Source organism: Coenobita brevimanus, chromosome 19 (genome assembly GCF_032717465.1).
Source record: "Coenobita brevimanus isolate Jiangsu-jjx chromosome 19, ASM3271746v2, whole genome shotgun sequence".
Lineage (NCBI taxonomy): Eukaryota > Metazoa > Arthropoda > Malacostraca > Decapoda > Coenobitidae > Coenobita > Coenobita brevimanus.
Window position 1 is genome coordinate 21451227 of NC_136972.1, and position 17456 is coordinate 21468682.

The 17456-nt window shown below is 40.8% G+C and overlaps 1 protein-coding gene across 1 annotated transcript in view; it reads left to right on the forward strand.

Moving 5' to 3' along the window:
* Window positions 1–17456, forward strand: part of LOC145391625 (nicotinamide phosphoribosyltransferase-like) — a 385561-nt gene that overhangs the window by 278990 nt on the left and 89115 nt on the right. The window contains exons 8-9 of the mRNA XM_080266164.1: window positions 10986–11143; window positions 13151–13265. Coding sequence (XP_080122290.1) covers window positions 10986–11143; window positions 13151–13265 — 273 coding nt within the window. The remainder of the gene's footprint in view (window positions 1–10985; window positions 11144–13150; window positions 13266–17456) is intronic.

A 17456-nucleotide genomic window follows, 5' to 3' on the forward strand; every position in this document is an offset into this window, starting at 1 on the left:
TTCATTGTTTCATTGATCAGCTGCATAGTTTCAAACTTAGGTGAAGTCAGCTTAATACTTGTGCTCATGTTTAAGTCCATATCAGGCAGTGGGTGGAAATGTTTGTGTGTATGATTGAGGATGGCGTAGTGATTGATGGTGGAAAAAGTAGACATGGATGGTGTAAATACCGCACAGTAGTCTGGTGCTATGTATAATCCTGAGGCTGATGTATGAGATGGTGGTATATCTGGACAGACTATGTAAACTGATGTGTTATGAGGGAAATAAAAAAACTGCGAGTGTCCAATGCGTTGATGGTGTACAAGTTTATCTGGAGCAAAAGTGAAGTTGCAATGATGATGAATATTGTTATTGCTGATGATAGCCATTTCACAAGGGACCGTATCAGTAGGCTGAAACGTGAAAATGTACGCAGGACAAAGATGAACAGCATGTAAGGATGTGCGGCACTTTCGCTCAATCGTTGACTCACTTGCGAAAGTGACAGTGTCTCGTCTCTTGGAGACCATGATGAGTTCGGTGTCTGTGTTGATGTTGATGATGACTAAAGTGTTGTTGTTTCTATAGGGGAAGGGGTGTATTTGGTATACTGTGAACAGGTCTTCCGTGATGAATGGTACATGAACTATCACTGATGTGGGTGTTAGTGTTGCTTCCAAGTACGGGTAATATTGCATAAATTCCCTACTGCGGAACAATGGCTTCAATTTATGTTTATGTATGCCTTGACTAACTATCTGACGTAGCTCATGAACTGGGAGTAAGTCATTTGTGATCTTGCCATCACCAGCATTCGAAATTCCTTGCATAAGTGCCCTGAAATGATCTCTAGTGTTCTCTAATTGTAGTAGAATCGTGTCAAAATGTTCTGTGATGATGGAGAAGTGCTGGAAAAGGGTAACGTTACCCTCCAAGTTATTTATTTTATCTATACTCTCGAGAGCTACGTTTTCTGCTTGTTTCAGATTTTTCACAATTGTTTTCATTGCCAAGTTCTGTCCTGTGATGAATTTATCTTGGTATGTTAGTACCTGAGCTATCTTATTAAATTTTTTGTTTATTTCTTTAAGGTCATCCTCTGTAGCCAATCCAAAGATGTTCCCAAGAATTGCGCCGCCCAGATCGAACAAACCGCGCTTTTGGCGAGTACGTGTGATGTTGTTCCTGTCGCTCAGCACCTCTGTTCCAGAAGATGGGAGATCTTGGATCATGACGAGCATAGTTGACTTCGCCTGTTCTAGTTTCCATTTCGCTAACTTCACCATTTCATCCACTTCCTTGGTGATATGTGATTGTGAAACATAATTCCCTATCTTGAAGTCCAGAGTTCGCATCGGCGTCGCAAGTCTTTCTATATAAGTAGGTAAGTCATACAAGTAATCTAGACTTATTTCAGTACTCATGACATCCTTGACGATTGTAGTCGTGGCCGTTGGAGCTATGAGGCATCCTTGTCGTACTATATGCTTGGGGTCTAGGTGCGCATATACTCTTACTATGTATAGGAGAATCCATAGCATAAGTCCCTTCATCGTAACCTACCGAAAAAAAAAAAATCTATTAATTTCCTATAAAGCTGTGGTTGATGATAGTGATGATGTGCGTTACGGTTGGCTGTTATTTCATTTATAGAAGGAGTTTAAATCGATATTTAATTCTCGTAAATGATGTACTGTAGATTTCATTGGAATAGTTGCACCTATGTTCGATTGTTTGGTATATGACCTTAATTTCTTTTTGTAATCATTGTTGTGTTCTTGCTTGGTTTCTTGAGGTACGTTCACCTGTTCGGTTGTATCCGAGGCTGAATAATTATGTGATAATTCCCTTGAAACTCGTTTTAAATGGTCAATATGAACTTGTTTTTCCTCGCCACTTGAAAGTGACTTAATTAAAACTTTGTTTGCCTTTATGTTAATTACTCTGTATGGGCCCTCAAATTTAGGGGATAATTTATTGTCTCTCGTATGAATGACTCCGTAAACAATGTCTCCTAAGCTGATTGGTGAATCTTTTGCCTTTTTGTTAAATGCCTCCGTCATTTCTTCCTTGGACATCGTTAATTGTTTTTGTACTCTTTTGTGTATGTCCTGGAATTCACGTAAACGGAGTTTAGAGTAATCATCGTAATTGTATATAGGCATGCTGTCACCTTCTAGGAGCTCATATGGTAATTTTTTATCCGTGCCATATATAATGAAATGTGGTGTGTCACCAATGGATTTATTTATAGACCCATTAATGGAGGCCTCTACTCTGGGAATCCAATCATCCCAGCTCGCATAATTTTCACTGAGAATGTGTCGTAGCACATCTAATACCTTTTATTTTGTCTCTCTACCAACCCATTCGATGCTGGGTGATAGGCCAAAACGTTAACCTTTTTAATGTTGTATTGTTTACATATTTCTTGTAAGATCTCAGAATTAAATTCTCCTCCATTATCACTTATTAATACCTTTGGGGTAGTAAAGCGACATATTACATTATCTGTTATTGCCTTTGCTACTGTCTCTGCTGTCTTATCTTTAATTGGAGCTAAAATGACATAACGGGAAAAATGATCCGTTGCTACGAATAAGTATAGGTTATTATTGTATGATAATGGCAACTTGAGTAAATCAACAGCGACAACGTCCCATGGTTGATGTGGTACTGGGTAATTACCCATCGGTGCAGGTGTGATTGGGTATCCTTTGTGTTTCGCACATGATTCGCATCTGTCTATATGATTGTGTATATCTCTTCGTAATGAAGGCCAGTAATATAATAGCTGGGCTTGGTTGAATGTCTTATCCTTTCCAGGGTGTCCTGCATGTGGGCTGTCGTGTATCATTCGTAATACTTGGGGTATCATGTCATTAGGTACTACCAACTGGTTAGTATTTCTTTGGCGTTTTGGTTGTTTAGAGTTAATTTTGTATAATGTATTATTGACCATTGTGAATTGTTCAAGTGGGACATGCAGTTTGGGTAATTGTATGTCATCTCCACTTTCTAACTTGTATATTACTTTTGACCATACTGGGTCAAGTCTTTGTGCCTTTGCGATATCCTCGTGGTTTGGGATATTTCCTTTGAGATCTAACGCCGCAACCTGAATTGTGTTCGGGTTCCTAGATAATGCGTCAGCTACTATATTCATTTTACCTTGTATATAATGTATTTGTACACTGTAGTTTTCAACTGTACATTTCCATCTTGCTCTCCTCCCAGAAAGGAGTTTTTCTTTAAACATACCCACCAGTGGTTTATGGTCGGTGAATAAGTGGATTTCGTAACCATATACCAAATCTCGAAACTTTTGTAATGCAAAAATCACTGCAAGTGCCTCTAAGTCTGTAGTGCTATAATTTTTTCTGCACCTCTTGTTTGTCTGCTGGCAAATGCAATTGGTTGATTCTTTCCTCTTTTATCTTCCTGCATCAGTACAGCCCCTAATCCTTTAACTGATGCGTCTGTACAAATAAGAAATGATTTCGTGTAATCTGGATATGCTAAACAAGGTGCATTCGTTAGTTTAATTTTTAGATTGTTAAATGCCCTTTTTGTTCTTCTTCCCATTGGAATACAGCATCTTTTTTGAGTAGTTGGAATAGAGGGAAGGCTATATGAGAGAACTGTGGTACGAAGGACCTATAGTACCCAGCCAGACCTAAAAATTGTCTAACTTCGTCAGTCGTAGTGGGTTCAGGAAAATCTCTCACTGCCTGTATTTTGTCATCAGTGGTGTGAATACCATCAGAGCTTAATTTGTGGCCTAAGAAATTTATTTCCTTAAAGCAAAATTTGCATTTAGAAAGTTTAATTTTTAATCCAGCATCACTAAGCTTTTGTAAGAGTAAGTCTAATTTCCTGAGATGATCCTTAATATTCTTCGTTGCGATAATAATATCGTCAAGATAAACAAATATTCCTTGTCCTAAAATTCCGGACAATACGTAATTCATAAGACGCTGGAACGTACCAGGGGCTGTCCTCAGTCCCATTGGCATTCTTGTATATTGATAATGGCCTCTGTTTGTTGAAAAGGCAGTGTATTTACGTGACTCCTGAGATACCGGAATCTGATAGTATCCGTTTAGGAGATCGATGGTCGAGAATATATTATTCTCAGGACCAATATTCTGTAGAACATCACTTAGCAATGGCATGGGAAATCTGTCTGGGATGGTGTGATTATTTAGTTTACGGTAATCTACTACCGCACGCATTTCTCCATTTCTCTTGGGCACAAAGAAAAGGGGAGCGTTCCACGGAGAAACTGAAGGCTCAATAATTCCAAGCTTTAACATTTCATCGACATACTGATTAGCAAGTGTACGTTGGGAGTGTGGTATGCGATAAGCTGGTACGAAAATTGGTGGTGTTTCTGGGTGCACATTAATCATGTGATTAATCAAGTTAGTACACCCTAATCGTTCTCCGGGCAAGGCTACGGTGTCCCTGTGTGTTTCCAGCAGGGTTAACAAATCATTTTCTTCGTCAAATTCACCTGAGTGAATTAAATTCTCTTTTATTCTTTCTCTATCCGTAGATTTTATCTCACTTGTTACTCCACCAATATTTATTTCCTTTACAGGGGCGAAACATTTTTCAATATTAACTATGCAAGTTCCCTTCTTCAACTGAACTTCCCCATTCATGTGATTAATAATGAATATCTGAGTTAGCCCTTCGTCGTTCGTATGACATAATGCGTTTTCTACTGACAATCCCTTTACTTTACATAATTCTTCTAAGACAAGAACAGTACTATTCCGTAATTTGCTCTTTATGGTAACCTTCATGTATGAATTAGGTGGTATAACCAAATCATTAGTGAGATGGGCTGGAAAAATTGATAAATCAGTACTGTTAGCTGGGTCACTAATTCTGGAGGATGGGGTTGCTGGTGTAAGTGGATCTATACACTCATCTATTTGTGTATGTTTGTTTAAGCCTTTAATATTACCAATTCTTTTTGGCTCTCTTCTACCAATCGGTGAGGGCTCTGAAGTTATTTCCTCTATAAATTCATTATCAAAGTCTATTCCATTCATTTGTGGGAGTATAGTTATGTTCTCAGTTCTCATGGATCTTAAGCCCAGTAACATATGAGCTTTAATTGCTAAGTTTTCAACGATATAGAACAATGCAGAGAATGGTCTTGTAGTTTCTGTGAAACTGAGATTTAATCTTATCATACCTTTTACTGTAATCTCTTGACCATCTACTGTGTTTAATTCTAAATCAGCTTCATCCAGAAAAGTTACTTTCTTTTTATTTTTAAGAATTCTATTTAGTTCTTCATGTGTTATTAAGTTCACTGGAGAGCCTGTATCTAAAAATAAGGAAACGTTTTGATCCTCACATACAGCTGGTATCAAGATACACTCATTTCCCAACATGCCTCCTATGTGAAGTTTAACCTTGTTCTTTTTTATGTTTGTTCGTTTTTTGTCATGACTTGGTCTTCCCCCGATTTGAACATAGACACAATTTTTTCTACTGTTTTGCAATCACTAGTCCAGTGCCCTTGGTATCTATGATGCCTACAGTAAGGACCAAACCCTTGTGTCTTTTGATTATCCTCTTTTGCCTTGATAAAGCATTCATACCTTGTGTGTCCTGGTTTTGCACAGTAATGACACAGAATGGACCTATCCCTTGACTGTGACCTACGAGGTGATTTCCCATAAAAAGTGTTGTTTATAGCGCGAGACCTGCTCGGGCTGCGCGAAAACTTATGAAACTGCCTGTAGGAAGGCGTGTGGGAACGAGGTCTAGGCGTCTTTGTCTGTTTGGACTGCCTCATTTCAGGTCGCGATCGATTTTGTTCTCTGTTTGGGGTCGGTGTTGATGTTTTCACAGCTGATACTGTCTCAGGTACCCTGATTCTACCAGAATGTGCATGTGTGTCGACCACACCTGCTTTACTGCACTGCATCTCTACCTCGTTCATTAAGTCTAGTAAGCACATTCCAGGGATGTACGCGATTGTTTTGGCGATCTTAAGGGTTCTATCAGGTAATTTACACAAGGCAGCTACATAACCAATGATGTCCACGACGAGGTCTGGGGACATCTTTCCATCATCTGTTATCCACTTAGAATTCTCCAGAGTAGCTAATAGGGTTCTCTTGATTGTGGAGACATCAGCAGTTATTTCACTGAGCACATGGTTTGTAGTGTGCTCCCTTACAAGATCTACAATTTTATGTAATTCTGGAATTATACCTGGCAAGAAGTTCATACCTCCAGAAAATTTCTTCAGAAATTCAGTTTTAAATTCATCATATGTCCTAGCACGATGTAGCTTATCGGAGCGCAATAAATTGCTTGCTGGACATCTTTCCTGGCTTATGCAAGATGAAAAAATAGCAATTTTCTCTTGTTCATCTAGTATGTGGCGCTTGATGAACATTTGTTCGCACTGACTGATTAATGAAATGACATCAATGCGATCCTTGTCTGTGCCAGAGAATTTTGGGGCAGTCTTATCCTCGTGATACACAAAAACGTGAGGTGTGGTTTTTAGATCAGCAGTATTTGTTTCTTGATTCATCTTTAATGATTGCCCTGTTAATTCAACTTGTACGAGTTTATCGTTATGTGAGGGAATGGTAGAATATGTATGACCGGACCGGTGAACCCTGTTAAGTATATTGGCATACGTATTTAAGGCAGCTGCGAAGTCGATACTCTCAACATCTGAAGGGGTTTCCCACTCATCATCCGAAACTCCCGTATTTGTTTCCTTATCTATAACGTGTGGTGTGGGTTGTACAATGGGTGGGCTGTCTCTTAATTGTGAGTCTGATGTTGTGGCAATTTGTGTGTCATCTGGTATTAACGTGGGTGGTTGCGAAAATATTCCTGTCATTAAGATATGATGTTATGAAATACGCCTCTTGTTTATTTATGTCCTAGCAAACTAGATGATTAAATAAGTTGAATATAGCTAATTTTAGCACTGAGAAGAAATGAGCAAGTATAATTTTACCCACTTGATACAGATCGTAGAGGTGTGTCGTTACAAAAGTCGATCTCGGAAGAAAATACAGGTTTGATTGAAGATCTCTTGATAATTCTAGTGGTGTGTTGATGGACGATATTACTCAGGAAACTCCATGGCCTGGTATTTGTAGTGGTTAACGGCTGTCCCAGGCAAACCTCAACATAGAACGTCGAATTTCCAACTTAACTGTGAAAATAAGTGAATATGAGTAGGAGCTATGTGAATAATGAGTAATGAGTAGTGGGTGAGAAGTGCCTGGTGTCCGTCACACGTTGCTTGGCATGGCAGACTCGCGTTGTGATGTCATCTCAGCACATGGTGACGTCGGCTTCCCACACTGGTAGCTGTGGTGAGTGAATGAGTAGCGATGAGTAACTTGAGTGAAGACGAGTGAGTAAGATGAATTGTAAATCGTGTCTCACTCTTCGTTTGTTTGTTCCCTTTATTCTATGTGGAAGTTTTCTCTGTCCTTTTCTCTAGTGATTTATTCGGTGTGGGATGAAGACCGCCGCTACTTGTAGGTGCGTGTAGAAGATTATACAGACGACGTAGAGTTGTTAATTGTAGTTGATTGTAGATGGCTGTAGACTTTGTAGAACTGGAGCTAACCTTGTAGTCTCGGTTGCTTTTGTAGAAATTTGCTTTTAATTCGGAGACGATGTCCGCAGATTTGCTGATTTGTCGTTAAGCTACTTGCAAGGCGTCGAGTGATCTCTTGACCTCTGCATCAGCGTAATGATCTGGGAGACGGAGGGGCAGGAGCTGATATTGTTGGTTGTTGTCAATCTTGATATTTTGTAGGAATTTAATGTTGATTCGTAGACGAGGTTCGTATACGTTCGCTGCTACCAAATGTCATAAAGACTTTGTAGTTAATTGTAGAGAAGTATATTTTAGACTTGTGGTCGAGCGGCTTTTATATCTTGTAGTAGTTTCCCCACCAGATGTCATGTAGTGACGGGAGAGGTAAAGAATAGTATGGGACTATTTTTATTTGTCTTGGAAATATTAAACAGGTATAATAGTATAAGTCCTGGGTAGCTACCTCCCTGTCTCGCTATCTCTCTCTCTCTCTCTGTTCTCAAGCTAATCTCCGTCTCGACCTCTCTCTAGGGTCGCTTGTCTCCTTCTGTCTAGCCTGTTCGGTGGCTAATCTAGGTCTGAGCTCTCTTTCCTAAATTCTGGTATAGCAGGGGTGTGTCACATGTGTTCCTCGTGGGTGGACTAGATCTTTCTCACGAGAGGACTGCTGACAGCTAACTGAATCATCTCCTTACTGGCCGCTGTCGTCAGCTTTCCCCCGTGTAAGCGTTTAGCGCTGCTCGCTTCTCGCAAACACAACACCTTCTCATCATTTGACTTCCTGCTTCTATCTGTCTCTCTATCTATCTATTTATCTATCTATCTATTATGTAGTCCTATACTCCCCTCCTCGTGAGATGGCCTATTGTCGCTCCGAAAGTGTCCTGGTAGAGACGGCCTATTGTCGCTCCCCTCCTCATGAGACAGCCTATTGTCGCTCCGAAAGTGTCCTGGTAGAGACGGCCTATTGCCGCTCCCCTCCTCGTGAGACGGCCTATTGTCGCTCCAAAAGTGTCCTGGTAGAGACGGCCTATTGTCGCTCCCCTCCTCGTGAGATGGCCTATTGTCACTCCCCTCCTCGTGAGACAGCCTATTGTCGTTCCGAAGGTGCCCTGGTAGAGACGGCCTATTGTCGCTCCGAAGGTGCCCTGGTAGAGACGGCCTATTGCGCTCCCGCCCTTGTGAGACGGCCCACTGTCACTCCGAAGGTGCACGGAAGGAGGCAAAGAGCGAGATGTCACCCCGGCAGGAGGCAAGAGCCCAGGCCTCCCATACCAGAGTGGCCCAGACAAGTCTCACAGCCTCCCCTGGCCTCCGCTCCCTACGCCTGGCTCTGGAACAGACGCACCTGGCGGGCCCCAGCGTAAGCCGATGCTGCAGCCCTCCCCTGTCGGCGCCCCTAGACGCTGGAGACTGCAGTCCGCAGTCTCTCCTGATTCTCCCCAGGACACCCAGGGGCGATCTCCATACGCCCCCACGACGACGTAAGGCTCCCACCTCCGGCCGGGACTTACACCAGAGGTTCCTGGAGCTATTCGGTCCCAGTCCCGAGGGCCATACCCCTGAGCCCAGCCCGGAAGCCACGGGTAGCCCAGGATGCGAGAGGACGCCCCTACGAGTTGTCCCGTGCCCTCTTGGCACGCCTCCCCTTGGCGGTGCCCCTAGCCCGGCAGGATTGCCGACGGCGTGTTCCCGCCCCTTCCCCCCACTATGAATACGTGTGATGCTGCCCAGAAACAGTGCAAGTGATTTAGGTTAAGTGTGACTTTGCCTAGTGTAGTATCGTGCAGTGACTTAATATAGTGAATATTGGGGCAAGTAAGATCACAGTGAGAGAATAAAGGACGAGTGTGCGAACCAAGATCTGATGAACTATATATATGAGTGACGTCCCTTATATACAATTAGTAAGACTGTGCCGCCTGGAAATTCCTCCGTAGGAATACACCCCTACTGCTGTGAGCTCTAAAGAAGTAATTCGAGTAAGTGTTAGTGATATTCCCCCACTCCCGCTACCCGTAAATCCTGTACGACATTCCCTCGTCCCAGTATCTAGTGTAAGTGTGAACCAAGAATAGAATCAATTACCAAAGTCCCTTTGCTATTGGAAAACGTGTAATCCTCATTGTTAATCCTTGCCTCGCTCCAGTATTACCATAACTCCCTCCTAGCCGTCACAAATCACTCCCCGCACCCCCCTCCTTTTCTCCCCCCCTTTGTGAGACTCACTCCCCGCGCCTCACGCGCGCGGCTATATTCACTGTACCCTGAATGCACTAGGTTTGATTGGTTGGCATTAATATCAGATAACCAAGTATCCTGTGAGATACACATGTCCTAGATAAGGGTTTTATATTGCTATATATTATGTTGTAATATCTGCTGATTTGTCCTGTGTCTGATTGTAGTAATATACGTGTAAAGGTTATTGCCTAGAGTTTTTGTGTCCTGCCTCTCTTTATTGCACTAAGCTCCGGTCTCGAAAGAGGACCCCGCTCCACGTTAGGTGTTTTAGGAACGAGAAGTCGAGTCTATTTACACCTAGGATTACAATATATATATATATATATATATATATATATATATATATATATATATATATATATATATATATATATATATATATATATATATATATATATATATATATATCGTATATCTCTTACACAGCAAATATTGTAATACACTTACCTAACAAGTTCACTATTCCACACCTCTGGTTGTAACAGTAACACCTAACTATAGTGCACAGTACACATACATACCTGCTTAGGTCCATCTTGGCTGCTGTTCACGAAGAAGCTGAGAGTGTGAGGCAGGCTCAGGCAGTTGAATGTGCTGACTAAACACTTAATGAATGCGTCATTCTCAAGGCTGCTGAGTGACTGGTTGTGTCCTGAAGCATACCTGCCAAACAGTCACGCCTCCACACACGTGACTGCATTTTTCAGATTTTTAAAAATAATCTTTATTAGTTATTGTTATTAATTTTAACTTTATTACTTACCAGGTTTGCATTAAGGCGGTGTATGTTTCCTGAAATGTATATTTGGTGGCTTGTATGTTATATACATTATACAATACCCTGCCGCCAGTTCTTTCATTGTTTTCCTGGTTCCCCGCATTCCTCGACTTTTCTTTCTGTCACCCCTCGGTCACACCGCATAGATTGCCATATTACTCTCAGGGGGTAATTTACCCCCAGGTTGGGAACCACTGATCTAGGGCACTTCATCCATCAGTCACCACCTTTGGAAATGTAAACAAACCCAAAACATAAGTAGTCTTATCCTGGAGTTGGTACGGTACACAGCACACCTTATTGCTTTCTTCTTTATGACACCAAGCAGATTTTATCCAGGTTAGTGGTTCTTAATAAACGCACATTATCAATTCCCAGAGCCGGTTGGCTGCGTGGGCGACTCTTACGACCTGTGGGGGTGCTTGGAGGAGGTGTTCTGCGGACATCTGAAGGAGGCGATAGTAGAGCAGGGCAGGAATGGTGGCGCGGTGGCCTTTAGGCCTGACAGTGGCGATCCTACACAGGTCTCACTCAAGGTGAATCTTTTTCCTTTTTTCCTCCCACGACTCTGGGCATAGGCTTAACCGTCCTTTCCCCAAGGTCCACCTGTCCTCCTACGTACCACATGCCTACATATCTTACCACATCAGTGCGAACACCTACGTCCATACTGAATAGCGTAGGACTGTCCCTTATAGGACTGGTGTACTGGTGTTACCAGTGGTATTTTTACATGTCGGCTGGTCTTATGGCAGGTCAGGAGAGTCTGCTTTAACGAGATTCAAATCCTTAAACTGTTCCCTGCCCAAGCCGGGATTAGAACTCACTTCAGTTGGGACAGTGGATCACCTCTCTACCGACTAGGCCACCGCCTCCCCCTAAAGCATGTCATTTATTTGTCACTGTAGTCTAGTGCACAGTATCGTTAACTACTGTACGATGCTCGAGAAGGACGCCCTCACGTGGCGGCACCGTCATGACAGGGTCAGTCTGCTGCATGGCTATAAATTATCCCTCAGCTCCCACCCAGTCCTCCGGAAGGAAGATGCTGCACTGCACGAGAACGGCAGCTTCAGCCTGCACTCTACGAGTGTAAATTCTGATAAGCCTGGGGCCTCAACAGCAAGTATTAGACCAAAGGTTGGAGAATCAAGTACAGCTAGGGTTGCCTGAATACCTAGCTAATTTATAACGTCTGTCTGAGTAATATCATCCCTTCTACTATACACTTTTCATTTTAAACTGGCCTAGTTTTTCCCCCTTTTCCAGCTTAATTTACATATCCCAGTGGCAGAAAAAAAAGAACTTAATATACATAGCCCAGTGGCAGAAAAAGAAGAAGACAGTGTTACTGTTCTACATAACTCTCATAGCATTTCTCCATCACTATAGATTTTTCACCTTAACTTGGCCCAGGTTTTCGTCTTTCTGCAGGTAATTTCACGCAGCTCAGTGCCAGGAAAATAAAGTACTACGGTTTTTCATCCTGTTATCACTTCTTCTTGACTAGCACCTTGATCTTGTGTTAATGTAGTGCCACAACTCGGCATTCAAGATGAAGAGGTGGCAATTTTAGGTCTAGTTAGTGGAAACTGAGTATATCATCGTGTCTAATAATAATAATAATAATAATAATAATAATAATAATAACAATAATAATAATAATAACAATAATAATAATAATAACAATAATAATAATAATAACAATAATAATAATAATATTAATTCATCATCCAATCCTATGTTGCCTCATGAGAAGCGTAGGAGTCCGGGGCTAAGCAAGTTGGTCCTGATATTTAAGATGAGAATGACAAGCCTCACTCATCCTTGGGTGGCACTGCTTGAGCAATAAACCCCAACCACCCCTTAGATACAAACCTACACTGGCTCAGTCCGATTGGAGCATCTTAATTACCCAATAAACCATCAGCAGCCATAATCTGGTTATATGGTTGCCACCCAGGGTATGAAACGGTTTCCTGTTGTACAGGAAACCATTTGACTTGCCACTCAGTGTAGAGTTACCCATAGGCAGAAAAAAGCGGAAAGAATGAAAGAAAGACAGAAGAGGGAGTGTATTGTCACCCGTGACCAGAAGGAAGAGGAAAGAATGAAAGAGATAATATAATAATAATAATAATAATAATAATAATAATAATAATAATATGTTAATAATAACAATAATAACAACAACAATAATAATAATAATAATAGCATCAGTAACAACAAACAGCGATACTGCTACTAGGCTACTATCGCTACCACCACCACAACCACAACCACCACCATTGCTACTACTACTACTACTACTACTACTATACTACTACTGCTGTTGCTGCTGCAGCTGCTGCTGTCAAATAATAATCATCATCATCACCATCATCATCATAATAATAATAATAATAATAATAATAATAGATTCCTATGAAAATAAAGGTAAGGGTATTTATTATTTTATTATTATTATTATTATTATTATTATTATTATTATTGTTGTTGTTATTATTACTATTATTATTATTATTATTTTGTTTCCTTCGCAGTGCCTTGAAATAATCGGAGAGAAGTTCGGCACAGAGATTAACGCCAAAGGATACAAGCTGATCCCGCCCTTCCTCAAGGTTGCCATTTGCGACGGGGTCAACTATCGCTCCATTGGTGAGACCTACTCGTTTTAAGCGACATACGACGCTTCATAGCACCTCTTCCGAAGCGATTTATTCCGTATCTTATACCTCACAATGTCCATAATTAAATTATATTAATGGCATACAAGAGAAAGTTAAGTGTCATAAGCAAAAAAATCGTTTAGGAGGAGGTGCTAAGAACTTAGGAAGTCTCCGATGCCACTCACACAATACGGAACTTAGAACTAAGTTAGATATAGAAGATATGGTAACACCTTTTCCTAAGCGACTTATTTTGCATAATTTACTATGATAATCTCACTGATGTTATTTATATATTTTAGTTATGGACTTGGTTTGCTTCAGTCGCATGCAGGAGGATAGAAATGTGAAATTTGCAAGATAAGTCGTTTTGGAAGGAGTGCTACGGAGCTTGTCGTGCCACCTACAATACGGACCACAGTAAGGTCGTATTCTAAGTGGATTTTGTGTTTGCTTAGCACCTTTTCCGCGGTGATTTATTCTGCACATTATGTGTCAGTGTCCTCTTGTATGTTACTGATGCACACCCAAAACCTCTGACGCTTCTTTTTGAGGAACAGTACAGTTGCTCAGAAAAATTCGTTCCCTTATCAAGCTGGCCCACAGACGTTTTGTTTTGGTAACAGTGGATAAGAAACACATGGACGAACGCACATAGTACACACACATACGAACAGACAAACACTTATCTCTTTGGATTTAATTATGTTTATGAGACATCAACGTCTGTAAGGAAAGTCGAACACATATTTTACCCAAGGCATATCACTGCACGACGTGTATCATATTTCTCTGTGCACAGCAAAATTTATATTTTTTTTCCATACAGTTGTCGTCTTATTCCTCCATATGAAACTGCTGCTACCACACCCTGTTTGTTTATTATTAAAGTAAGGATATAGTCTATGCGTCTTAGTCCCAATAAATAGTATATAGTTTTTTCACGAATAGCTAATATATTCCATTATGGTGTTCTTGTTTCCTGTCCCTGAACCTGATGCTTAAACAACAGGCCACTTATGATTTGTTTTTTTAGAAGCTTAACTGAAGGAAAGCTTCGGATCAGTCCCGGGGTTCACAATGACAGTTGAAGGGAGTGAGAGGGCAAGGTATGATAGGAGACTGTGTGGCTTGTATAATCATGGAATTAAAGTTTGTGTATTCAGTCACACTGCAGCTATACAACACAGCAACATATGACATGTTAGCAATTCACATCCGGGTAATATTTTTAGCACGAGCATAGTAATTGGATAATGACAAAGTTTTGCCGCTCCTGACGTCATAGTCACATAGCAAAATCCTCAACAGTGTTAAATAAACTACGAAAACACACACACACACACACACACACACACACACACACACACACACACACGCACACACACACACACACACACTGAGGCAACACCGGAGGCAGCACGTCTGTTACCTTGCTTTGCGCTGAGCACCCCTGGCCACAACTGACCACACCTAAATAGTATATTTATGATTCAAGCTCTGTACTAAGTTAAACTAAATGATGTTCTAATATAGTATAGCAAGTATAAGCAGAACTGTTGTCCAAATAATAGAATACATCCAATCAGAAGCAGAAGTGTTGTCTAAATAATAGAATGCATCCAATTAGTGCAAGAATCCGCAGATCAACGCATCATCAGCTGGGTGTCGTCTGTCCCCAAGTGGGTAGCAGGGAGATGCAAACTTATAGGTAAAATTGCTCATTTTAAGTGAAATACCTCAAGATGAGCACCATCTTTAGTAAAGTGATTATGGAAGGAGTTAAGAAAAGGGATAAAGGTAGAAAACAGGATGATTATTTCTGCCAGGAACTGGTTGAAATGGAAACATATTAGTAGAAAAAGTGAATAAACTGGAGAAAATTTTTCAAAGTGACATATATGAAATTAAGAAGCAATTATGCATGCAGATGAAAGAAAATGGAAAATTAGTAAAGGAATTAAACAAAAAAGACAACAATAGATGAACTGTCTGTTGAGGTAGGTTCACTTACAAGGAAGATTAGTGAAATGGCAAGTACAGTTGTTAGCCATGAGAGTATATGGAGGAGTTCATAAATGATATGAAGACAGTTAGGCAAGCAAGCAGTCTGATAGACCAGAGCAATGATACTGAAGAGAATATAACCAAGGTGAACGATGCAAAGTTACAAAGATGATGTAGAAACTATGTATAGTGAAATGGTGAAAATAAGGAAAGACTTAGAAACAAAAGGTAAAGGAAAAAGCTTTCGAAAGGAAGTGAAAAAAAATCATAAAAAACAAACCAAAACTGGTCAAAAATTCAGCAGATATTAATCCGCGGTGTCCCGTCGACGTGAATTAACGTCCACAAGTTTTGTCACTACCAATCCTGTCGACGTACATAAACGCGAATCAATTGCACAATTTTCAATTTTTGCGAGTGATTTTTGGTACGTATACACGGGACACTTTCCTCTACAAGATGCCAGGCAGGGACAATGCCTTACCCAGCATGACCTCCTCCCCCACCCTGCACGCCATTGTCTCAGCAATTCACCTGTTATCAGTGACCTGGCCAGTAAAGCCATGACATGCCACGGTACGAAATTCAGGGCCAGAGTGCATCCCCAATCAGTGACAATGTGGAGGACAAACTTTACATAACATTAGAGGAAGAAACAGTCAGAAATGATGATCAGGTAATGTGGTAAAAAAAGGTCAGGTATGGTGATGAGTTAGTGAGTGAAACAATGCTTATAATGCCTATATTACTGTTTGAAAACCAGTATACTCTCATACTACATATAAATTCGTACCAAGTAAATAAATAAATACCGTTTATGAGTGGTGTGAAATAGATACCCTCCCATAGAACTCGCTTTCTTTGGTGCCAGCCTGTTAGAAAACCTAGTCAGGTAAGGAGGTACTGTTACCTGGATTGAGTATTTTAAACCTCAGGTGAGAGATTTCTCTATGAATTTTCGATATTTGTCACCAAAAGCGGAGGTTTGAGCAAAAAAAATTTTTTTCCAAAACTGGTCGGGATTGGGGAGAGTCAGTGGTGGAAAAGTGGGCGGGATGGGGCGGGTTAACAACTGTAGATTAATCACTGGTATAGATGGTGAAGAAATAACAAAATTTTGAGAGACAAAAGAGATGGCAAATATAATGACCATCTTAACTTGAGACGTCCCGACGAAGTATGGATACGTTGCAACATTTTGCATTTCCCAGTCCCGACAATGTACTGGTACATTGCGCAATTGCAATGTTCATAATTTGCACAATTTTCAATTTTCGCGTGTGATTTTTCGTACGTATTCACGGGACACCTTCCTCTATTCCTCCACAAGATGCCAAGCAGGAACAATGCCTTACACCGCATAACCTACCCCCCCCTGCATGCCATTGTCTCGGCAATTCACCTGTTACCAGTGACCTGGCCAATAAAGACATTCAGGGCCAGAGTGATTCCCCATTCGATGACAATGTGGAGGACAAAGTTTACATAACATTAGAGGAAGAAACAGTCAGAAATGATGATCAGGTAATGTGGCAAAAAAAGGTCAGGTATGGTGATGAGTTAGTGAGTGAAACAATGCTTATAATGCCTATATTACTGTTTGAAAATCAATATACTCTCGTACTACATATAAATTCGTACCAAGTAAATAAATCAATACCGTTTAAGAGTGGTGTGAAATAGTTACCCTCCCATAGAACTCGTTTTCTTTGGTGCCAGCCTGTTAGAAAACCCAGTAAGGTAAGGAGGTACTGCTGCCTGGATCGAGTATTTTAAACCTCAGGTGAGCGATTACTCTATGAATTTTCGATGTTTCTCACCAAAAGTGGAGGTTTTAGCCAAAAAAAAAATTTTTCGAAAATACCTCGGGATTGGTGGGTGTCGGAGGTGCGAAATAGCTCGGGACGTGACGGGTTAAAGGAAATATCAGAGGAAATCTGTGATAAAGACATAGAGGAATACAAAAGGAAATATGAGAGAAATAAGTCAAGGCCTCTGAAAGTAAGCTTCCAGAGTGTGAATACTATAGAAGAAATACTAAAAAATGCAAACAGACTCATGGAAAAAGACGATTTTAAAGAAAATATTGATAAAAATATACTCAACTCAAGGGGAATTGGGAATACTGATGGAGAAGAGGAAAGAAGCAAAAACGAAGAACGAAGAAACATGA